This window comes from Lemur catta, chromosome 19 (genome assembly GCF_020740605.2).
Source record: "Lemur catta isolate mLemCat1 chromosome 19, mLemCat1.pri, whole genome shotgun sequence".
Classification (NCBI taxonomy): Eukaryota; Metazoa; Chordata; class Mammalia; order Primates; family Lemuridae; genus Lemur; species Lemur catta.
The window spans coordinates 22,725,477-22,749,834 of record NC_059146.1 but is presented as its reverse complement, the minus strand read 5'-3'; the positions used below and the strand labels follow the sequence as shown (position 1 = coordinate 22,749,834).

At 54.7% G+C, this 24,358-nt stretch overlaps 2 protein-coding genes across 2 annotated transcripts in view; one reads left to right on the top strand and one right to left on the bottom strand.

Annotated features, from left to right (window-relative positions):
* The first annotated feature begins 131 nt into the window (after window positions 1–131).
* C19H19orf81 (chromosome 19 C19orf81 homolog) lies at window positions 132–9,633 on the top strand. The gene is made up of 5 exons (XM_045531041.1): window positions 132–198; window positions 6,999–7,071; window positions 7,174–7,294; window positions 8,575–8,714; window positions 9,272–9,633. Exons 1-5 carry the CDS (start codon window positions 132–134, stop codon window positions 9,465–9,467), a joined length of 597 nt encoding a protein of 198 aa, XP_045386997.1. The 3' UTR covers window positions 9,468–9,633.
* Window positions 9,634–12,285: 2,652 nt separating this feature from the next.
* SHANK1 (SH3 and multiple ankyrin repeat domains 1) overlaps window positions 12,286–24,358 on the bottom strand; it is a 43,949-nt gene continuing 31,876 nt past the window's right edge. Inside the window, 4 exon segments of the mRNA XM_045531040.1 lie at window positions 12,286–13,003; window positions 14,900–16,143; window positions 16,145–17,994; window positions 20,007–20,103. Coding sequence (XP_045386996.1) covers window positions 12,286–13,003; window positions 14,900–16,143; window positions 16,145–17,994; window positions 20,007–20,103 — 3,909 coding nt within the window.

Genomic DNA, 24,358 nt, shown 5'->3' with positions numbered 1-24,358 from the left:
CTGTATTTTCTTCCTGGGGCTTCAAAGAGGAGCAGAAGGAGAGATTGCTGAGGAGAAAGAGCTGGGGTGGGTGGTCCCCTCGCAACCCTTCTTCCCGCCCGCCTGAGACATCCCCCACCCACCTTCCCAGGATGCAGCCAGAGGTGGAGCCCCTGCGCTCCCACAATGTGGGCAACCCCAGCGTGCACAGGGAGGCAGGTACTGAGCGGTCTGCGGAGGGGGAGGGCGGAGTCCCTTCATCCAGGCATTGTGTGGTGGCCCTGGCTCGCAGTGTGGCCTTAAGCCAGTCACTGACATTGTAAAGTGAGAGCCACCCCAGACTCATAGTCACCAGATTAGGGGACACTGGCCCTTTGGGCCTCAAACCGCATTGCCTATGAGCCACTGAAGTTCCTTGGCCAATACTTTGGATCCAGCACCACATTTCCCAGGAACCTCTGGGGCCTTACCAACTCCACTGAGGCCATTATTCCCCTACACTAGACACCCTCACTCTCCCTGTCCCCACACTAAGCTCTCCTCCTTCCTGGTTTTCATTTTCAAATGGCCCCACTGCCAACCCGGTCACTGGGCCAAGCCTCAAGTGCCATCCCTCCCCGCCCCCCATTCCCCCTCACAGCCCATTGGTCCCCATCTTCCCACCCTCTCTCTCTGCCCTGTCCCTTCCTCTCTGGCCCCAAAGCCCTGGCTCAGGTCTTCTGCTCTTCCATGTAGACCCTCTCCTCACCTCCTCCCTGGTCTCCACTTTCCCCCACATGGCTCCGGGGGTCTTTCTGACTTCCAGCACTGCCCCTGGCTGTCCCTTGCTCATAGCCCTCCCTGGCTTCCCATCATCCCCAAGAGAGAGTCCCAGCCCCTCAGCCTGGCTTTTGAGGCCCTGTGTGGTCTCACCTCTGCTGACAACTTTGGGCCTCGGTGCCAGCACTGCCTCCTTGCACTCTGGCTTTAGCACAGTTCGTTCATTCATTTGCTCACTCAACATTTATGGAGTAGTATCTCCGTAAGGATGCGTGTGGCTGCAGGTAATAGAAAACTGAGCTTAGTGTACTGTAAAAGAGTAGGAATGTCATTATCTCACCCAAAAAGAAACGCAGAACTGTATGTGGGGAGGTTGGGTTTAGTTGAGTCAGCAGCCCAATGATGTTATTGAGGACCCAATTTCTTACAGTCTCTCAGCTTTTGGGTGTGGGATATGTCACCTTTGTACACCAATGTGCTTACCTCTTGGTCACAGGATGGCTGCCACAGTTCCAGGCATCACCTCCAGAGGTTTTCATTGTTAGAGCCCCCAAGTGACCTCTCCTCACATCTCATTGCCAGCACTCAGTTACCTGCTCATGTTCGCCTCAATGCCCTGGCAAGAAGAATGGGATTATCATGATTATTTTAGTCTGGGGTCCTCAACTCTGGTTACACTTCATGTGGAAGGGTTTTAAAAAACAAAAGAAAGAAACCAACCTATACCTAACTCCACCTCATACTCAATTAACAAGGATCTCTGGGATTGGGGCTCTAGCATCTGTATTTTTTTTTAAGAGACAGGGTCTCGCTCTGTCACTTAGGTTGGAGTGCAGTGTCACGATCATAGCTAACTGCAGCCTCAAACTCCTGGGCTCAAGTGATCCTCCTGCCTTGGTCTCTTGAGTAGCTAGAACTGCAGGCACGCACCACCACACCTGGCTAATTAAAAAAAAATTTTTTTTTTTTGTAGAGATGGGGTCTTGCTATGTTGCCAGGCTGAACTCAAACTCCTGGGCTCAAAAGATCCTCCCACCTCGGCCTCCCACAGTGCTGTGAGCCACTGTGCCCAAGCCTCTATGTTTTGAATGTTTGCCAGGTGATTCTGCTGAACAGCAAGTGTTGGGAGGCATTGATTTAAACTGGACAGACATCCCTGAGGAAATTGGGGATGGGTGAAGAATGGACCCTCTTCAAATAGAGGAAGAAGGTTGGGACTGGCCATGGGGGTCTCCTGTCTGGATGTATGCTATAGGTGCCTACTCTGTGCCAGGTGCTATGCTAGGCATAGCAAATGCCCTGGTGGCAAAACAGACCTTGTTTCTCTGCCCTTGGGTCTGTCTCTCTTTTAATGCCTTTGGAGGCATCTTTCTTTTGGAGACCCCACCCACACTATCTGTAACCTAGATTGATAAATATAACTCATGTATAGCTCCAGAAAAGTTGAGTGGAATTGAGTCACCCAGTTGGCTGGGTTTGTAGATTCACATTTGTTCATTTCAATTTTTCTGTTTTCTTTGTAGCATTTTGGAACCAATAAAATTATTGGTTTATCAGTTTGCAGACTTCATCATAGACCATTAGAAAGCCCTGTGGGTCCCAAGCATTTTGCCTGTAGTGCCTAATGGAAGAAATAGCCCAGCCTGTTCTCATGCAGGGAGGGCAGACATGGAACATACCACCTCACAAATAATTAATAACCTAAAATTGCAATAAGTGCTCCTTAGTCTTGGGGCTGAAGAGAATTCTGGGAAGTTCCTGCAGATGACCCTGTTCTCTTTTGGTTAAAGATGTTGGTCCATGCTGGCCCTTCCTCATGAAACATCCTTCTCCATGTCACCTCTTAATTTGGCAAACTCCTTCTTATCCCATAGGTCTCACTGGGCACCTCCTCCAGGGAGCCTTCCTTGATTGCCCTTAGACTGGACTTCCCCTCCACCTCACGACACCTCTGTTGAAGCCCCTTTCAACAACTCCCTTTGCCACCAGACTGGGCATTCTTGGAGGGAAGAGGTGGTGGGTCTCATTCATCTTTTGGTCCCCACCATACACAAGGGGGCGCTGAGATGACCCTTAAAAGTTTGAAATTATTGCATTTACAAGTTATTCAATAAGTACTTATTTTAAAATTTGTACTTTTATTAATTCAGTTACACATATACATTTAAACAAATATATTAAAATTACTGTTGTCATCCAGAAATATTTGTTATTTCTAATGTCATATTTCATGAGAAACCACTGTATTCACATTTTTTCACATGCATCTTTAATTTCACTACAGTCACTTTTTGAGTCATTTAACACTTTTCCAGGATATGTAATTTTTATTTCTAAGTTATTTGTGATAGAAATTTAAAGGATTTTTTTATAACAGAAAATTTCAAACATACACAAAAATAGAGAAAACGGTATACTGGGCTGAGTGCTGTAGCTCATGCACTGTAATCCTAGTACTTTGAGAGGCCGAGGTGGGAGGATCACTTGAGCCAAGAGTTTGAGACCAGCTGAACAGGAGCAAGACCCCATCTCTACAAAAAATAGAAAAATTAGCCGGGCGTGGTGGCACAGGCCTGTAGTCCCAGCTACTCTGGAGGCTGAGGCAGAAGGGTCATTTGGGCCCAGGAGTTTGAGGTTGCAGTGAGCTGTGATGATGCCACTGCACTCTAGCCTGAGTGACAGAGTGAGACCCTGTCTCAAAAAAAAAAGAAAAAAGAAAAGAAAGAAAATGGTATAATGAGCAATGAACCCACATGTCCCAATACCTACCTTCAATAACTGTCATTATTTTGCTAACTTTGTTTCATCTAGGCACCCCAACACACAATTTTGGGGGGACATTCTACAGGATGAATTTGTTTCGAAGAAAATCACAGACAATTTTATTTCACTCACAAACACTTCAGCATGTGTCTCTAATTGCTAAGGATTTTTAAAAATACATACCAACCGTGCATAATTACACCTAAGAAATTATTCCTGAATATCATCTCCTACCTAGTATATATTTAAATTTCCTCAATTATCTCAAAAAATTTATTTATTTATTTTTTTACAGTTAGTTGGTTTGAATTAGGACCCAACCAAGGTACACACATTGCATTTGATATTAAAGTTATATCCCTTCAGGCTTTATTCAATAAATATTTACTATGGACCAATGATATAACTGGCACTTGGCTAGATGTTGAGGGCACAAAGACAAGCCCCTGCCCTCGTGTTGCTCACAGTATGTAGGGGAGAAACATTGTAATTAAGGAATCATTGAAATAAAGGTAAAATTCCAACCACAATGAGAGCAAATACATCATGCTCTGGGGAACTCTTCCGTGGGCACTCAGAGAGACCTGATTAGTCAAGTGAGGGGAAGAGAGTTCCACAGAATCACAGCACGTGCCAAGGTCCTGCGGCAGGAGGGATCACAGGGAGTTCAAGTCGCAGAAGAGCAGTGTTTCTGGAAGGCAGCAAGGGAGGAGGAGGATGGTGCCTGATCAGGCTTAAGACATTAGCAGGGTCTGATCATGTGTGGTCTTATAGGCCACAGGGAGGACTTTGGATTTTACTTATCCCAAGGACAATGAGAAGCCCTGGGAGGGTTTTTGAGGAAGGGGGCCATACAATCAGATCTACAGTTCAAAATGCTGGCCAGGCACGGTGGCTCATGCCTGTAATCCTAGCAGTCTGGGAGGCCGAGGCGGGCAGATTGTTTGAGCTCAGGGGTTCAAGACCAGCCTGAGCAAGAGTGAGACCCCGTCTCTACTAAAAAATAGAAAGAAATTATCTGGACAACTAAAAATATATAGAAAAAATTAGCTGGGCATGGTGGCACATGCCTGTAGTCCCAGAGACTCGGGAGGCTGAGGCAGTAGGATCGCTTGAGCCCAGGAGTTTGAGGTTGCTGTGAGCTAGGCTGATGCCACGGCACTCTAGCCCGGGCAAAAGAGCGAGACGCTGTCTCAAAAATAAATAAATAAATAAATAAATAAATAAATAAACAAACAAACAAAATCCTATCCCGATGGGGTGACAGGAGAGGGAAAGGAGTAGGGGGCTGTTGTCTAGACAAGAGTGGGTTGGGAGGAAGCAGCCTGAGGAGACTGAGAACCCTCCGATCCAGTCCCTCACATTTTTATTCTGATTCTGTCACTTTGGACTGTGTGACCACAGGCAAGTCACTCACCCTTTCTGTGCTTCCACCTCATGATTTGTTAAACGACACTACCTCAGACGGTTGTCTCGAGGATGCAGTGGAAAGTATTTTTTAAAAATACTTGGCACTTAAAAGGGACTGTGAGCACTTCGTTGTTGCTATTATTGTTAAGTAGGCAGATTCGAGAAGGAGATGACTATGTTTGAGGGCTGGAGGGAGGCCAGTATGGCTGGAAGAAAATGATTTGGGGTCAGCAGGGTGAGCACATGCAGGGTAGGTGCTTCTCAAAGGGGAGCCTGTTAAAATGCAGATTCCAATCCAGTAGGTCTGGGTGGGTCCTGAGGTGCTGAGTTTCCAGCAAGGTGCTGCTCCCAGACCACGTTCCCACCACTGAGGACTTTACCCTGGGGGAAAGGGGAAGCCTCTGGTGGCTTGTAGGCATGGGGTGCTGGGGTGAAAATCTCACCTCTGCTGCCCTGGGGAGACAGGTAGAAGGTGGGGGAACAGGGAACAGAGAGATGTACTAATGGGCTAAGCCGTGTCAAAGTCAAAGGCCACCAGGAGCATACTGTGGCAGTTCTGTGCCAGAGACATCTATACTGGTCCATAGGGGCTGAGTGTTGAATTTTGTGAGCTTGTTGTTAAAACTGTTGGGAGCATGAAATTGGCCATAGTGGGAGTGCGGACACTATGGTCATCGGCAAATGCTGTGTGATTGTGAAAGCGAGAGAAAGCAAGAGATTGAGCAAGAGCAAGGGAGCCTGTTGTTAACATATCCCAGCACACCACTCCCTGTAGTTGAGTTTATTGACTCGTAATGAGGGAGATTGCACATACATAAGGTGTCTCAGCAAGGGGGTGTTAGCAAGGACTTATTGCAGGAGCTGGGCTGTGTTAGGTGATTTTGTCTCATCCAGAGGCAGGAGGAGTAGATCGAGCTAGGGCTGTGGTTAGTTAAGAAGCAGCCATCAGCCCTGCACCAGGAGGGGGTTTGGGGTTTTGGTCATTTTGGGAGTTTGGTCAATGTCTGTTGTTTCGTTGTGTGATACATGATTCGGGAGTGGTCTTGTTTTTGTCTTGGTCCATCACAGTCACAGAGTGGCCTTGCCTGATGTTTGTGTTCTGGGAAACTGTTTATGTTTAGCATGAAAGCTGCCAGGAGCTGAGTTCTCCTCTTTCAGCTGCTGTAACAAAGAGACCCCCAAAACACAATAGCACGAAGAAGACAGAAGTTTACTTGTCTCTTGTGTAGTGGGAGGCAAGTGGCCTGGGTTGATGGGACACCTTGGCTCCATGAGATGATTTAGGGACCCAGGTTCCTCCCATGTTGTTGCTCACCATATCCTGGCACAGTGGAAGCTGGGTTATTGCTACATCCACATTCTAGTCCAAAGTTAAGGGCAAAAACTCCAAGACAAGCAATTTTCTTTTAAGCAAATAGCTCCAAAGTCGCACGTCTCACTCCTGCTAACATTGTATTGGAGAGAGCTTGGGCATGAGGTCACACCTAGCTGCAAGGCAGGCTGGGAACTGTTGTCTCCAGCTGGGTGGCCGTGTGCTGGGTAAAACTTTCAGCTCATAGGGGAAGGGAAAATGGAGTACGTGGGAAAACTAACAGTCAGCCATAAGGGAAAGATCAGTTAGGTGGGATTGTCAAGAAAAGGCCAGGTTTGAGAGCTGTTATGGATCAAGTTCCAATCAGGAGGCTTGTTCTGAAAGTGTTGGAACAACTGCCGACTGGATTTAAATGCTGTTACTAGAGGGAAGTGACACTCCTGCAGTGCAGAAACAAGGCTGGGGTGACTGGAAGAGGAAGGGAAAGGAGCAAGTCCCTTCTGATTCCTTCTCCCTGTCAGGCTCCCTCTGGCACCCACTTTGGGCAGAGCCTAATGGGAACCCAGCTGTCAAAGCAAAAAGCTGGTTACAGACCCAGCCCAGGCACCACAGAGCCAGTGCAGAAGGGTGCAGTTTGGAGCTGAGGGATAATAGCTCAATGACTAGCATGTGGGCTATTCTGGGGTGGCACGGACAGCATTTGGTGATGCCCATTTAAGCAAAAGCACGGCCGAGGAGGACTTGGGGCAGCTGACACTGAGTTCTCTGTCCTCAGGAGCCCTCCTTGTGGACCTGAAGACCTCCGAGGAGATACAGATTCGGGGCCTGGGCAGGCCTGCCAAATCCTCGTGAGTGGCCCCTGGCCCCATGACCTCTGACCTCAGCTCCCCCAAATGTGATGGCAGCGACCCCTGACCTCAGAAGTCCCTGCCTACTCACTCTCTCCCCAGGAAGCAGTACCTGCGGCAGGTCATTGCAGAGTATGAGGCACTGGACCGAGAGCTCCCGTGCATCCGGAAGTTCCCCACACCGCCTGCTGCCCAGCCCCTCTGCCTCTGCATGGAGACCTCCGTGAGCGTCCCCTGCCCCTGTGGGCCCAGGCTCTTGGTTTCTGCACGGTTTGGGTGGGGTGGTGGAGAGGGCACAGGCTCAGAGCTGGGGTTGAAATCCAGGCTCTGTGGTTTACCAGCTGTGGGCTTGGCACCAGGGCAGATTGCTGGAAATTGATCATGAGTTTGTTGGAGGATCCGTTGTTAAATTTATCACTGCTCCTCTCGGAGGGCAGACAGAGGGACAGAAACAGGGGAGACTGAGGGGCAGGGAGCGAGGAGACCGAGGACACAAGGAGTCCTACTAATCTATCTACTATGGAGTTCTATAAGGTTTACAAATATAACAAAAAAAAAAAAACCTCATAAGAAAAAGCCCATGTTTTTGACAGAGTCAGTAAATTGGTCATTCGGTGCATGAATCCCTTAACAATTCCTGCCCTCAGTCTGAAGAGATGTATTAGGGTTCCAAGCACTTGATAATTAAATGAGAAGAGCTGATGTTAATGGGTGCTGATGGCAGACACAGGGCTTCCAGGAGCCCTCTCAGCTAATCTGAGTGACATCCCCCCAACCAAGGGATCAATGTCCTCATTTTAGGGACCAGTCCCCACCCAACACTCCTCTTCTTCATAGCTTTGAGCAAGGGAATCTCCGGTCTCCCCTCTTCCCCCACTCAAGGTGAGCCTTTCTGGAGGTGACTGATGTCATGATGTCATTTTCGTACCACAGTAATTTTATATGCTATGACAACCGTGTATCACCTTCTTGTGCTGAAAATGTGGTTAGTGATCACTATGTATTTCTGAATGTTAAATAGATTGACAAGACGTCAAATCCCCTGTGATCCTTATCTTTTGACAAGTGAACACTCTTTAAAATGCTAACATCAATATAAAAGGGAAAGTGTACAACTTAAATCCTGGCAGAAAGCTTCAGGAGCTTTCGGCACCATTTATTGCAGGTGGCTGGGAAAGTTTTTGGTAGATTGGTAAAATTGGCCAAATTGGTGAATCATTCGGCCAACTGTTCATTGACTTTTGGCAAAATGGCTTGGTGAAAATTGATTTCTTTGGAGAATGACCTGGAATGACACAAGATGCTTTTCCATCTGAGAGATACCTGTCGTCCCCCTCTGACAAGAGCGACAGAACCCTGGGATCAAGTGCGATCCCTGCCCCTCGAATGCCACCTGGGACTCTGGCAGGTTCGGCAGGTGGGGTCTAGGGGGTAGTGGCTTCCGAAACCGGACTGAACGAGGGAGGGCCACATGGGCTGAAGTTGTCTCTCCCACACCCCCAGCCTGAGGAGGATTTTACCCACCTGGAGGTGCTGGAGGCGCTGGAGGCCGAGTTACCCGGGGCCATGGAGAGCGGGCTGGTGAGCAGCATCCGCTTTGAGAACATGAACGTCATCTGCGGGACTGCGGGCCGCCGGGACCGGTGAGCCCGCGGCGGGGGCGGGCCCTGGGGCGACTGGGCGGGGCTGGGCGGCGGTGGGCGCGGCGAGGGGCGGGGCCGGGTGGGATCAGAGGGAAGGCGGGATCTAGGGTGAGTGGGGGACCGGACTTTGAGTGGCCCAGGGAGTGACGGGGATAGGCAAGACCGAGGTGTGGGGTTTTGAGCCTGGAAAGGCAGCTCTGAGCGGGCAGAGTGGCCTGAGCACATAGTAGGGGCAGGGGTACCTAGGTAGGAGCGAGGCCTGGAGTTGCCAGGTGAGGCTCGGGCCCTGGAGCGGCGGTTTGAGATGGAGCCTCGACAGACAGCGACTGGGGGCAGAACCAGGCTGAGACGGAGGACGGAGCTTAGAATGACCCAGGCGAGGGCCGGGTTCGGGTTAATTTCGGCGAGAGGGTAGGGCTGGAGAGGAGTTTAGGGACGGAGTGACTGGGTGTTGGACCGTGGTAAAGCACGGGGACTAGGCAGGGACGCGTCGCCAATCGAAGGCTGGCGGAGACCATCAGGGCGTCCCTTTCCGTCTGCGCCCCCCGCCCCCGCAGGTGGCTCATCATGGTCACGGACTTCCAGACTCGCTCGCGCCTGCTGCGCTCGGGGCTCAGTCCCCGCGGACTCGCGCACCAGCTCGTGCGCCACGACGAACTGCTGCTGGGCGATTACCGCCTGCACCTGCGCCGCTCCTTGGTCCGGCGGCGCATGCTCGAGGCCCTGGGGGCGGAGCCCGCCGAGCGGGACTGACGCGTGGGGGCGGGCCCCGGCTGCGCTTGCGCACCACCCCGCAGGCTCGGGCGACCCTCCCAGAGCCCAGGAGAAAAGGGGCCGTTGCCTCCCCAGGAAGGAGGCAGGGCCGGCTCGAGGGGGTGGATACTGTGAGTTTAATTATAAAGAATGACCTGGTACAAAAGCCATTTCTCTCTGCAAAATCTTGGTGGGGAGTCAGGGGGAGGGAGGTGATGGGGGCAGGAATGAACCCCCATGTTAGAATCCCGCCTCCCTAATCTTCCTCCAGTCCCTGCAAGAGGACGCCTGGGTCCCAATTCCTTGAAGGATGAACCGAGGCCCGCGAAAGGGAAGACCTGGGCACGGGGCTTTCAGCACGTGCCGAGCCCTGTCTCAAGGAGAACCAGACGTCCTCATCCGTCCCCCTCCTCTTCCCCCTCCCACCCCCCTTGGAAGACAATTCTCGGGCTTTTATTTCAGGTTTTTTTCTGGATTTTTTTTTTTTTTGTGAGTTCTAGGGGGTTTGGGTTTTTTTGTTTTTTGTATTTTCTTCTTTTGTTATTGTTTCTCTTTTTGCTTTGTCTCTCCTCTCCACCCCGCGCTGCCCCCCCGTCCAGTCCCTCCCCACTCCCCACCCCGACCTCTCCCCCCCCCACCCCCTACACCCTCCCCAACCCCGCGGTACCCATCCAGAATGAACAAGCCCTTGATAGACGGGCACCGCGCAGGCCCCCTGCGGACTGGGGGCATCCGACAAGGGGGAGGGGGCGGGTAGGGGTCCAGCGCGACCTCTGCCCCTTTCCTCACTGCCCCTCCCCCCTCCCACGACCCTCCCACGAGGTTCCCCGCAGATCCCTGACATGGTGAGGGGAGGGGGCTGCAAGCCCCCTCCCCTCGTGGACGGAGCGCCCCCCCCTCAGGGGTAGGGGGCAGCAGAGGGGGAATGGGCTTGGGGGAAGGAGGGGGAGCTCCCTTCTTTGGCAGCTGAACATGGGGGGACCTGAGGGCGATGCCCTTCCCCCTTTACCCACAGCAGGAGAGGGGGCTTTCTAGGGGGAGGGGTGGTTTAAAATTCCAAAGCCCCAGGAATAAGGGGAGAGGGGAAGCGTGCGGGAAGGAACAGCCATGCTGGAGGGAGAGAGGGTTTCTTAGAGAGAAGGAAAGGTTAGGAGAGGGGGATCTTCGTGCAAAGGGGATGGACAGATGGCCCAGGGAGGACAAGGAAGAGTGACAGGAGGGAGGACGTGAGGGCGGGTGAGGGCTGGAGGCAGGGAGAGGAAGAAGTGTGGAAGCATGGTGAGCAGGAATCAGTGTGCATAGGGTCTTCTCTCACCAGAAAGAGAAAAGCGTGAGGAGGTAAGAGAAAAAGTCAGAATGGCTGCATGAGCTGCTCCTTGACAGGAACAAAAAATAAGGGTGTCAGGAAAAGAAACGATAGTTACAGCCCAAGAGCGTGTGGAAGGGGACAAGTGTGCAAAAGCAAAGAGGTGGCAGGGTTCTCATCCAGCTAGGAAAGACAAGAAGGCATGTGCAGCAAAGCCACGGTGTGCAAGGGCGTTGTTAGGGGAGAGCAAAAGGCTTCCAGGGAGCATTGACAGTGCCGGGGAGGGAGTGTGTGCAAAAGCAAGTGTGCAAGAGGGTCCACGAAATCAAGAACGGAGATAGGCAAACACCTGCAAGAGAAGGGGGTGCAAGGGAGTGGGAGCTGGCAGAGAAGGGAGGAATGAGCATTTGTGAGAAAAACACAGTTCCTGGGAGGCAAGTGTGCAAAAGTGTGACAAAAAGTGACAGTGCAAGAGGGGGAGGGAAAGGTTAGGGGTAGGAGTGTCGTGAGAGGGAGAGGTGGATAGAGGAAGAATTTGGGGGCTCAAGATAAGAAGGGAAAGTGCTTCAACTTAAACAAATGGAGGTAAGAGTGTGTGTGGGGGGGGGATTGCACAAAATAGCCAGTGTGCGATGGTTGAACAAAGAGACGAGAACGCCAGAGAATAAATACGGATGCAGAGGCTGTGAGTGGGGAGGGAAAATGTGTCCCAAGTGTGTCTGCAGCAAGGGTTCAGAGTGAGCGGCGGGGGGTCTGGAGAGATTATGGAACGAGGCGTGAACGGGACAGTCCCAGGGGAAAGTGTGTAAGCAAGTGACAGACAGAGCAGGAGGCCTTGAGGGGAGGAAAGAAATGCAGCGTGTGCGAGGAGAACAGAGTGTATTTGAGAGCGGAGGGGGCCTTGCAAGCCGGAAGCAAAGGCAGAGTGTGCAAGACAGCGAGAGGGCAAATTTGTGCAAAATTGCAGCCCGGGAAGCGGAGGGATGGGGAGAGAGGCGAGCAGGCGTGCAACGGAGCGTGCAAGAGGCTCGGGGGCAGCTGTGTGTGCTGGGCAGAGGGGAGGTGGGGAGAGCTGAGGGGCCTGGAGAGGGTGGGAAGGGTTGTTAGAGGGGTGGCAGGTGGTGGAATCTGAGGGCACCCCCTTCCCCTGTGGCCTGGGGGATGGTCCCCATCCAATCAGGCTCAGGGCTGACCCTCTATGGCTCTGTCTGTCCCCTCCCCCCAGAATCGGCCCTTCCCTCCTTCTCCATCCCCCTCTGTGATTTCTTCCATTCCCCCCCTCTGCTCCCCGCTTCACACGCACAGTCTTGTGTCAGCTGCCCCCCTCCTGTGAGGTGCAAATGTCCAGCCTGGATCAGGTCACCTGGTGACCTCCGGCCTTGGTAGATAAGGGCAGGGCGCAGTTTGAGCAGAGTCCCTGGCCCGGGGAGAGAATGACGGTCCGGGGTCAGAGGTCAAGAGGCCAGCAGGCTCAAGGGTTCTATGGACGGGCGGGTCCGTCCAGGCCAGCCATCACCTCTCCAGGAAAAATTTGAGAGCCCGGTCAATGTTCATGCGGTGGCCCACCCTGGTCACACCCAGATCAACATAGTCCTCCTTGGTCAAGGCAGGCAGGTGGGAGCCATCGATCTCGTGGTCCAGGAACTGGGCTCGGTGCTCGGCCAAACCCAGCCACTCAAGCCAATCGGCCACGTCAAACTTGGTCCAGAACCCCAGAGGTTTAGCGCCAAAAGGCTTGTCCGGGGGCAGCGAAAGCAGGCGGGTTGGTGAGAGGGAGCGGGAGGCCCCTGACAAGGCTCCTCCAAGCCCCCCGGATATCCCCGGGTGTGGTGGCACAAAGACAGGGGCAAAGGGGTCAGCTGAGCCTCCTGCCCCTCCAGTGGGGGAGCCGCGGATGTCGAAGAGGCCTGGATAGAGGGGTCCAGAAGGCAGGATGGGCAGGGACGAGGGCCTGGGCGCGGGGCTGACCTTGTGCTCCGAGGTGGGCAGCAGCGAGGGGCTGGGGGCCCGGCGGAGCAGAGGGGGCCGCATCTCGAACTCCACGCCCTGGAGGTGGCGGGTGGACGTGGAGGAGGAGGAGGCCGAGGGTGAGGTGGCCCCTGGGGCCGCAGCAGCTGAAGGGGGGACCCCAGTTCCAGTAGGGAGCGGCGGCAGAGGTGGTTTGGGCCAGTTCTGAAACAGGCTGCTGACGGGTTTGGAGAGGAGTGAGGACTGGGAGTCGTCGGAGAGTCTGGAATGTGACAAGGGGACAGGGGTGGAGGGAGGAGGGGAGGGGTTGAGGGCAGGGGTGAGGAAGGGGCAAAGGTCAAGATACAGGGAGAGAGGAAGAGAGACATAAGGGTGGGAGTAGAGAGATGGAGAAGAGATGGGAAGAGATGGAAGGAGCAAGGGAGTAAGAAGGACGTCAGGATAGAAACGAAGGGAGAGAAAGATGAGAGGACAGGGAGAGGGTGACAGTCATGAAAGATGAAAGAAAAAGAGACATTAAGTGATAATAATAATAATCGCCACCACTTACTAATGCTCACGTGTGCCAGGCATTGTTCTAAGTGCTTTCCACATCACATCTCAATTTAATCCCCATGACAGCCCTGATGCAGGTTACTATTATCAATCAGCACAGAGAGGTTAAGTAACTTGCCTAAGGACACACAGCCAGGAAGTGGTAGAGCCTGGTTACATGGCACCAAAGTCTGAGCTCTTAACCACTATCCTATACTGCCTTTCAGGTTATGGCCAGTCATAGCAAAGTGAGAGACAGGGAGACGGTGCGAGAGAAACGAAAAGAGGGTGATCATCCGAGGGAGAGAGAAGGAAGGGAACAGGAGAGAGAGAGAGATGGAGAGAGGGAGATGAAAGAGAGAAGAAACAAGGGGAGAAAAATGTTCCCCTCATCCCTTTGGCTCCCTCCAGCATGGTTCCACCTCAGGGCACTTGAACTGGCTGTAACCTCTGCCCAGCTCAACCTTCCCCAGGTAGCCTGTGACTTTGCTCCCTCCCCTCCTCCACTCTCTGCTTGTTATTTGCCTGTTATTTAAGAGAACTTCTCTAACCATCCCATTATTGCTATTGTCATTGTCATATTTTTTTTAGGGTGGTTGCAATTAGTTTGCAACCCCTGCCTCGGTAGACTATGAGCCTTATGGGGGCAGTGCTTTGCATGTCTTGTGCACTGTGGGGTCCCAACACCCAGAAGGGCGCCCAGCACACAGCAGGTAATAAATCCATAACGGATAGCGTTTGTTGACTAAGCGTACTCTCCTCTACCCAGAATACGTAAGAATAGCCAATGAATTGCATTAAGGTCTCAAAGGCCTAATAAGCCCACATTTGAATGTTAACCATAATGATATCAGGCTCTCAAACAGAATTAGAGTGAACTCTGCAGATGGACAAGGAGATTTAAAAATCTTCTGCCACCCTCGGTGTGTATGAATCAGGAATGTAACTAACTTTCTCTAACATGAGGTCTTGAATGGCTTGAACTTTGTGGCCATCCCAGGTAACTAGCTGCTCTGGGAAACTTCTGCAACATTCTGTATGTCCCCATCTAGACATGGCTCCTCTCCTACCCCATGTCATGTTATAACAATGGCCCACATGAAATCCTCTCAAAACCCTTTTGGGCTGGCACTGTGCCATCCCCCTTCTACAGAGAGGGGGATTCCTTTGCCTAAGACCACCTAGCGAGAAAGTGCAGGACTGGGACTGGAAGCCAAGAGGTGGGCTCCACACCCACACCTGGAACCACTGTGCCCTAAAGCAGCACATCTTGAGCCATACCAGGTTCAGGGGACTCCCAGATTTCAGGGACTGTCAGAAAGAACTGACAGCCTACCAAGGAAACAGACTTGATCCAGTCTCTTGTTAATAACTTTTGTTCATCATGGGCTGTGGGTTGTGATGGTGATGGGAGGAGACCACAGAAGCTACTGCGATAAAGCGAAGTTTAAAGCACCTGTGAAAGCACGCTTCTGTGAGGGGAACTGCTGCAAGCCAGCCCGGTTTCTGTTCTCTTTCTGCCACCTTGAGACCCTAAAGGGACACACCTATGGGGAAGGTGGACTCTGGTAACCACCACATTGGCCCCTCTGGCCTCCCTTGCCAGCCACCAGCCCCTGCTCACCTCTGCCGCTGCAGGGAGGAGGTCCTCTCAGGGACATAGCTGGGTCCCCCGTGGTGGCTGTCCGTGCTTCCCGCACTGCCTCCTCGAGCCCAGGGCAGAGCACCGCCCGCTGCCGAGGAGCCCCCAAACTGCTGAAGCTTGGAGCTGAGTTCACTGATGATGCTGGCTTTTACTGTGGCCAAGGCTGAGGCCTGAGGCTGGGCCAGGGGCCCGGGCAGGGGTGGTGGCGGTGGGCCCGGGCCCTCTTCCCAGGGCAGCAGCTTCCGAGGCAGGGAGGAGGCTGTCGGCAAGGGCACTGGTGGGACTTCTGGCTCTACAGCCACCGGACCCCCAGCTACTCCCGCTGTCGAGGGTCCTGAACAAGCACTCAGGGCCAGTAGCCCATCGGTTCCAGCCCCTGTCACTGAGACAGTGGGGCTGGTGGGGGTGACAGGGTCTCGGAGTCCCCCACTGGGGCCAGGCCGCAGGCCTCCGCTGGCTCCCAGTGCCCGGCCCCGGAGCTTAGAGGGAGTCATGAGCTGCGGAGGGTATGGTGGGCCAGGAGTACCGCTGCCCCCGAAGGCCTGGCCGTCCAGGTAGGCCACATAGGTGTCCAGAAGCTCTGTGCCACTCGCCACACCAGCCCCTCCACCACCACCGCCCCCTGCGCTGCCGCCACCTTCAGCAGACAGGCTGCTCAGTGTGGATGCGCTACTGATGGTCTCCAGGGGGTGGTCGCTGCTGCTCCGACTGTCCACCTCCTCAATACCAGAGTCCGTGCCAGGTGGGGGGTCTGGGCCAGGCTGTGGGGCGGGAGGAGCCGGTGCTGCAGGAGCAGGTGGGCCTGGCGGAGGGGGGTCCCCGGAAGTGGCAGGGGCCCCCTGCGTCAGCGTGGCCACCTCACTGTCATAGGATGTCAGGCTGGATGCAGTGGAGTCCAGCGTGGGAGGAGCGGTGGCCACAACTGGGGGTGGAGGAGGGGGCAGGGGGGTGGCCACAGTGGGCGGGTCAGGCAGCGGGTGGGGAGGCCCAGGTGTTAGGGGCGACTCAGGCTTTTCGAAGCTATTGGAGAACTCCAGGGGAGGAGGCAGCGGCTCCACAAAGAGGAATTCGCCGTCTTCCACGTCCACCGAGGGGGCAGGCGGCGGCAGGACTAGCAGCGGAAGCCCGTTCTCTTCACTGCCCCTCGGGGAGGTCGGGGAGGGGGGCACAGACCGGCGTGGGCTGGGCGGCGGGACCCCCGGCCCGTCCTCCGAGGGGGGGCCCCCTTCCGGCCGCCGCAGGGGCCCGGGGCTGGCAGTTCTCAAGGAACCGCACGTGCAGGGGCAGCCGCTCCGCCTCTTCGGGGGCTCCGGACCTCCAGGCCTTGCTCACTCCGGGGTGCGGAGGCGGGGGCTCGGGCCCCAGCTGCAGCAGGAGGGGCCCCACCCCGGGAGCTGTCGGGGGCAGGCGGTGCAGCAGGGAGCGTCGGGCAGCTGGCGGACTGGCCGGAAGGGACTTCTCCTGGCTGCCCAGCCCTGCCCGGTACCCCAGCTCCCGGCGGGCGGGGTCCGGCGGGGAGGCCCCCCAGAGACGCAGCACTGGCTCATGGTGGGCGTGGGGCGAGTGGTGGTGCGGGGTGGGCGGCGGCGCCTCGTAGCGGGGCGATGGGGGCCTTGGAGGGGGCTGGGGGGGCCCACCGCCCTCCGAGGACTCCTTCAGCGCCCGCTCTCGGGCGGCCAGGGCCAGCCCCAGCGGGGAGGCTGGATCCAGGGCCTTGCCGGTCAGCGGGTGGACCAGGGGTCGCGGGGGCAGGAAGCTGGTGAAGGCGCTGCTGCCCCCGCCGCCCCCGTAGGCTCGGCTGCCCGCTCCGTAGCCCCCGTAGCCCCCGCTGCTGCCCGCGCCTGCAGACTCCAGCCGGAGATAGGGCTCGGCGGAGAACATGCCCTCGTCGATGGATTTGGAGTGGCGTAGCCGGGGACCCGGGGCCGCCCCTGGGCCCAGCCCGCTGTCGCCACCATCCTCATCCCCGGCGTCGGTGGAGAGGAACAGCGTGGACCGCCGGCGGGCTTCGTTCTGCCAGCCCCCTTCTCTCCGGGCCGCCCCCACCAGGGCTGCTCCGAACTGGCTGGTGAAGTCGAGGGTGGCCGGGCCGCTGGGCGAGGCGGGTGTTGGCACGGGCGACGGGGACGGCGGCACCGGCGACATGGCCGGGGCGGGGCTCGGCGAGGAGCCGCCGCCGCCCGCGGCCTCGGGCTGGGTGGGGGGCTCGGCCTCGGTGCTGCTGCCCTGGCTGCTGCGGCCGCTGCTACTGGTGGACGGAGCCTTGATGATGATGGTGGGGATGGGGATGGAGTTCTTCTCCGAGGGCGCGGCCGCGGCGGGCGGCGGCTGCGGGGAGGCCGGGGACGTGGGCGAGGGCGCGGGCGGGAGGCCGCCGCCCTTCTGGGGCTCGCCTTCCACTTTGGTCTGCTTGACCAGCGGGCCCTTGCGGCCGCGGCCCGAGCGGGCGGGCACGTACATGGCCGCGCTGGCCGCCCGCGGGGGCAGCTGGAAGTAGCGCAGAGCCGGGGCCTGGGAGGGGCCGCCGCCCGCGCCCGCGCCGCCGTGGTGCGACGGGGACTGCGCCCCCGGGGTCGGGCTAGGCCCGCCGCCCCGCCAACCTCGCAGGCTGGGCTGGGGCCCCAGAGCCAATCGGGGTGGAGGGTCGTCTGGGGAGCCGCCGGTCTCCATCTCCGGGGGATGCGGGGGGTGGGCGTGGTGGTGGTGGGGCTGGGGGGGCGGGGCGTGGTGGTGGTGGTGGTGGTGCGGCGGGTGGTGGTGGGCGGGGGGCAGGGGACCGCTGTGGTACAGGCTCTTCTCACGGCCCCCCACGCGGGTGTCGGGAGGGGAGGGCCCATCAAAGGACGCGGGGGAGGAGGCGGGGAGGGGGCCACCTGAGCTGGGGTTGAAGGGGCCTCCCCGAGGGGAGGGGGTGAGGCGGCCTGAGGAGGAGGGGGCTGGAGGTGTGCTATAGGGGGGCTCCGGTGGGGACGTGGTGGGGGGTGGGGGAATGTCCTCAGAACCAGGCACAGACAGGCTGCGGCTGAACTTCATGGCTGGGGGTGCTAGGTAGGGTCTGTCATCTTCTGCTGCCCCTGGGGAGACACAGAGGATTGGGAGGGGCCTTGGGGGAAGGGTCTCCCTGCTCCCTTATCCCATAGAACCACGATAATAATTATTAATCATGGCACCTAGTATATACTAAGAACTGCACGTGGACTAGCCCAGCGCTTCCCCAGCTGGGATAAACCGCAATCTGCTTTCTACTGCACACCTGCAAACCGCGGCAAAGCGGGGCTGCGAAATTCAGCTGAGCTTCCTCCCCGAGCCATAAGGGGGCGCCCTTTTCCAATTCACGAAAGGGCTCAGCAATGCTAGTGCTGGTGTTGGGTGAGCAAGCTTGGCTGGAGCTGGGAAGGGATCATCATGTTTGTGTGCATAGCTACATGTTTCTTCTCATGTATATGCGGGAATGAAGGGCAGTTAGCATGTCAAACCAGTGATTTTACAGACAGAATCGCTTAGCACTGAAAGAGGGAGCTGATTTCCAGGGAAGACATTAGGTGAACTATGAGACGCAGGCAGACCTCACAGTGCGAGACTCACACTGGTGGACTGCGAACTCAGGAAGCTGGGAAAAGCTGGGTCCAATGGGCAGAACTACTCGAGGAGGCTTGGAGAAGTCCAGTCTTTGCCTCCTTCTCAACTGTCAGGGCGCAGTCGTTGGCACCCCCCCCCCGGGACTATTCTGTCAACCAGCGTCCAGCTTCATTCGCTGCCTCTCTGCTGTTAACTCCCACATTTGTGTCTGGGGCCACCCTCTCCCCTGAGCTCCAGGCCGCTATATCCAAACGCCTGCATCCAGCTGCTTGCTGCACAGGCATCTCAAACCCCAAAAGCTCCAAACCAAGCTCCTGATCTCCCCAGCAGTCCCCTCCCAGCCCACAGCCCCCCTCACTGCAGCAAACAGCAGCTCCATCCTTCTAGCTGCTTAGACTGAAAACCTTAGAGTCTTCCTTGGTGGCTTTCTTCCTCACGCCACTCACATCCAGTTCACCAGCAAATCCTGTTACTTCAAAATGTATCCAGAATCCAACACGTTCTCACCCCTCCAGAGTCACCACCTGGGGCCAGCCAACATCATTTCCTACTTGGACAGCAATTGCTGTCATCTCCTCTCTGGGCTCCTAGCTTTGCCCTTGCCCTCTCACCCCCAGTCTTGTCCCCAGACAGCAACCAGAGGGATTCTGTTCAAATCTAAGTCAGCTCATGTCCTTCCTCTGTTCAGAGTAAAAGTTCAAGTCCTCGCCATGGCCCACCAGAACCTGCAGGATCTAGGTCCTTGTCTCCCTCTCTGCCCGCATGCCCGGTGCTCACTCAGCTCTGGCCACACTGGCCTCCTCCCTGTTCTGTAAACATACCAGGTTCAGTCCTACCTCAGGACCTTTGCACAGGCTGTTCCTTCTGCCTGGAATGTCTTGCCTCCAGATATTGCCATGACCCCCAGCACTCCTTTTCCCCCTTTTCTTCCATAGCACTTACCGCTGCTATATATAAAATATATACTATATAATAGCATACTATATAATTTTCATGTTTATCTTCCTTAGATCCACTGTCTGTCTTTCCGTGCTAGGAGATAAGCTCCATGAGGGCAGGAGCCTTTACTCACTGACACATCCCCAGCAGTCTGCAACAATTCCTGGCACGTGGGAGGTGTTCAACAAACATTTGTATGATAGAATGAATGAATGGATGGAAAATCAGGTGTAAGAGAGAAGGAACCAGGGTCTGTGCTGGGGGCTTCAGCTCACTGCATCCAGGCAGGGGCAATAGTGTCCTCATTTTTTAGATGCAAAGCCTCAGGCCCAGAGAAGTGAAGTCACCTGCCCCAAGTCACACAGCTGGGAAGGAAAGCAGCCAGGATTCACACTCAAGTTTGCCCAACTCCAAAGCCTGAATTCTTTCCCCAACTTGGTGGAACTACGGCCACATATGGAAGCAGAAAAGAACATTTCTAAGCTCCCTTGCTTCGCCCATAAACTGTCACCCTCCCGGCCTCCCCTAACCCCCAGATCCCTCATAACTACCCTTCCGGGTGACATACCAATTGATTTTTGCCGGAGCATGAGCCCAGGTCCCGGAGGCAGGAAAGAAGGACGCTCGTAACTTGGCTGGGAGCGGTGGTGGGGATCGAAGCTCGACTTCGGGGCAGCAGACAGTGGGGGAGAGAGAAAAGATAGCAGAGAAAGATCAGTCAGGGCTGAAGACTGGTGGCTTCTCCACACAGCCATCCGCATTCCTTCACAAGCCCCTGCAGGAAGGGAGAGCGGTGTGAAGGAGTGGAAGGGGTGTGTGTGTGGGGGGAAGCTTTCTGAATCTGGGCACCAGGAGAAAGGAGAAGAAAGCAGACCATGTGGACCCTGCCTGCTCTACTTCCCGTAGGATCATTCATCTGGGCACTGAATTCTCCAGCCCCTGCCCACGTCCAAGTCCCCACCGCTGCTCACCTGGATGGCCACGGTAGCTTCTTCCCTCGTTTCCCTGCTGCCACCCTTGTCCCCTTGTCCCCCACCCCCCTTTTCTGGTCTGTTTTCACACAAGAGTCAAAAAGAAATTCAGGGTGTGCTACTGCCCTGCTTGAAACCCTACAGGAACACCCCGCATCAGTTAGAAGGGGATCTGGATCCCCAACTGGTGTCTACAAGGCCCTCCGTGGGGGACGCTGCTGGTGCCCCTCCAGGTCCCCTCCACCTGGATGCTGCACCCATCGCCCACTGCTGTGAGTGCCACCTGCCTGCCGCTCTGGAGAATCACCCTTCTACAAAGGCGCCGACTGGCCCAGGTGGTCCCGTGCCCCCGCCTCCTGGAGCAGCCCACAGCGCACGACAGACTGACGCGGAGGTTCCAAGCAGGGCTAACTCTGGGGTGCGGTTCACACTCCAGGGCTCCCCGTGGGATCAGGCTGGAGACAGATTCCAGAAGGGGCCACTCCACGAGGGTTCCCCCTTAGCAAACCCTTGGCACCTCAAGCTCTCATTCTGGGAGGCTGGCACCAAAATACCCTGTGTGATCCGCTTCCCGACTCCATCTCCCACTTGCTCCCTCTGTGCCCCCTAATCCCACCTCCCCCTACTCCGCCATCAGCCCCAGGTCTATCCTTGCTTGCGAACACTGGTTCTTCTCCTTGCAATGGCTTTCTTCGTATTGTCACAGGCTCCTTTTCATCTCTCAGTTTCCCACTCAGGTGTCCCCTCCTCAGCGAGATCTTCCCTGCCCATCCTGTCACTCTCTGCTGCATTTCCCTGCCCCGTTTTCTTCTACCGCACCTATCTCCACCTGAAACCACCCTGTTTGCTTGCTTGTCTGTCATCTGTGTCCGCCACTAGCCTGGAAGCTGCCCGAAGGCAGAGCCAGCTTACCCCAGGCACTGAGCTGCAGTGTCTAGGGCTCACGATACTTCTAAGGAGAAATGTTTTCATTTCTTTTCATAGTAGAAGGAAAAAAATTCTGAATATAATCCAGCCTGGATAACATTCATCTTTGCACCAACAAAATCATAAAATACAAACTTTAATTTTTTTTTTAGGAGGAAAGGCAAAAGTGTCAAAGGCTCGCAGATGTTCATAATGAAACTTGCCTGAAGGTGGCGACTTTCTCTCTCTTGTTCCCTGCTGAGTCCCCAGTCCCCAAACAGAGCCTGCTTTTCCACAAGATCATGACAAATGAATAAATGATTGAGAACCTGCCAATGTCAGGCACTGCTGGGCCCTGACTCCCCAGCCTCTTCCAGGTGACCCTGTGTGTCTCCTTCTCCATCTTTGAGATCCGAAGTGCAGAGAAAGGAAACCCTCTCGGGATGAGGTCCCCACCTTTGGGATGGGCCCCTCACTGCCTTCTCTTCTGGCCACGCCCCCTTCTGCTCCTTCCCCGCCCCCACCACCACCATTCACATCTTCCCAGTTCTCTTAGTTTCCTGTGCTGTTTCTCACCCCTGAGCCTCTGCATGTGCTGGTCCCTCTGCCTGCAACATCCTTTCTCTGTGCTGTGCTCTGCTTGGGAAAATTCTTGTCACCCTAGCCATCCTCCCTGGCCTGACTGCCCCCTTCCTTTAGGTCATCATTGACCGGTATAGTAGCCACTAGCCATTCAGATGTAAATTTCAATTAATTCAAATTAATTTTTAAAATTCCATTCCTCCATTGCACTGGCCACATTTGAAGTGTTCAAGTCACCTGTGGCTGGTGGCTACTGTATTGGACAGCGCAGATGGCACATTTCTGTCATCATAGAAAGCTCTATTGGATGACGCTAGTCTAGTCCTTCCTAGGGCCTGTATTACCCTTCTCACTGCACTCACCACCCTGGATTGGGACTATTTCTATGTGTGTCTCATTCATTCATTCCACAAATATTTACTGAGTATCTCCTCTGTGCTAGGGGCTGTTTTAGCTGCTGCAGATGCAACAGATTAGACAAACACCCCAGCCTGCATGAAGGGCAGGCAGGCCATAAACAAAAGAAATTGGTAGAATATAACATAGGTCAGATGGAGGTAAGGGATGGGAGAGATGAAGAGTATAATTTAAAATAAGGCAGCATGGCCAGGGGTGGTGGCTCACACCTATAATCCTAGCACTCTGGGAAGCTGAGGTAGGAAGACTGCTTGAGCTCAGGAGTTCAAGACCAGCCTGAGCAAGAGTGAGACCCTGTCTCTACTAAAAATAAAAAAAAAAAAATTAGCTGGCTGTGGCTGTAATGGTGTATGCCTGTAGTCCCAGCTACTCTGGAGACTGAGGCAGGAGGATCACTTGAGCCTTGGAGTTTGATGTTGCAGTGAGCTATGATGATGCCACTGCACTCTACCTGGGGCAACAGAGCGAGACTCTGTCTAAAAATACAATAATGGATAAGTAAAACAAAACAAGGTAGCCAAAGAAAGCCTCACTGAGAAAATATTATTTGAGCAAACTCCTGAAGGTGAAAAAGGGAGCTGTACAGATATGCAGAGGAAGAGTATTGCAGGCAAAGGGAACAGCAGATGCAAAGGCCCTGGGGTGACAGGGAGCCTGGCATGCTCAAGGAATAGTAAGGAGGCTGATGTGTTTTCAGCAGAGGAGCCAGGGGCTAAGGGATGGAAAATAACAGACTTTGGAAAGGTGGGATTGGGTGAGGCCTGAAAGTTTCAGGTTTCCTTCAGACTTCAGCCCCAAGGTCTCCTCCCTGGAGAGGCTTCCTCCTGTTATTCTGCATCAGAACTCCCTTAACTTGTGCCAGTTTGGAGTCATCGTAATTATTTGCCTGCTTGTTTACTGTCTGTCTACCTGGGCTTGTGGCCTACCCAGTACCCATTCTACTCTTCTTCCTTGTCAAGAAAACACCAATCTTATTTGGCACCTATTGAGAGACTACACTTTCCAGCCTCTCTTGCAGCTAGGTGTGGCCATGTGATGGAGGCCAGGCCAGACGCATAAGTCGAAGTGTTGTATGTTACTTCTCAGAAGACTCAGAGGTAACCCAAGAGACAGCAAGGTGCCCTCTTTTGCCCCTCTGCCTTTCTACCTTTCCTTATTCCTGGTACCTGGAACGCTAGTGCAATAGCTAGAGCACCAGCAGCCAACTTGGACTATGAAGCCACTTTGTGGTTGGAAGCAAGGCTAGGATGGGGGAGCAGAAATTGAGAAGGATTCTAGGACTTCATGATCATGGAGGCTGCCAACCTGCCTGAGACTCCCTACTCCAGACTACTTTAACATGAGAGAGATAAAACCACTTATCTTGTTCAATCAAGCCGCTGTTATTTGGTTTCTTTTTCTCATATACAACAGAACCCAATTCTGCTACATTTCATCCCCTTAAATGTAAATTCCCTAAAGGAAGTGACCTTGTTTGGTTCATTCCTACACCCTCAGAGCCCAGTATCAACTCCAGCATATAGTAGGTGCTCAATAAATATTTGTGGAATGGAAGACTCACTGGAGGCGATACAGGACACCCTGAAAGATACGGGGAGGACCCCGAGGGCAAGACCTCAGTCCCTTTCCTCTGAACATCCCCGTCAAACAGCACAGGGCCAGCTCCAAGAAGGCGCCAGGAGGTGTCTCCTGAACACATCCCCACTTTGACGGATTTCCTGCCATTCTGCTCTTCCCGGAGTCTCAGCCTGCCCAATTCTTCTCGATTTTTCTGAATGTTCCTTTCCTCCCCCTTCTCCTTAAGCCTCAGCCAATACCCTGCTGGGTTTTCTGTCCTGTCCTGCAGCTGGCTGTGCATGTCAGGGGGCAGAGCCCTGCAAAAGACAAAGACGGTGGGCGCTGGTGCAGAGGGAAGGCAGGCTTCTGCGCGAGCCATGTTGCCCACTGCTTTCTGCCTATGTCCACACCAAATCCCTGAACAAGCCCGAGAGTTAGGGCTGATTATATCCATTTGGATGATAATGAAACTGGCTGTGGATCAGAG

Excerpts from the sequence above, each read along its gene's own strand:
- C19H19orf81 (XM_045531041.1), top strand. The coding sequence starts at position 132 with ATGCAGCCAGAGGTGGAGCCCCTGCGCTCCCACAATGTGGGCAACCCC. Across the intron at positions 199-6,998 it reads CAGCGTGCACAGGGAGGCAG|GAGCCCTCCTTGTGGACCTG; the intron begins GTACTGAGCGGT and ends CTCTGTCCTCAG. Across the intron at positions 7,295-8,574 it reads GCCTCTGCATGGAGACCTCC|CCTGAGGAGGATTTTACCCA; the intron begins GTGAGCGTCCCC and ends CCACACCCCCAG.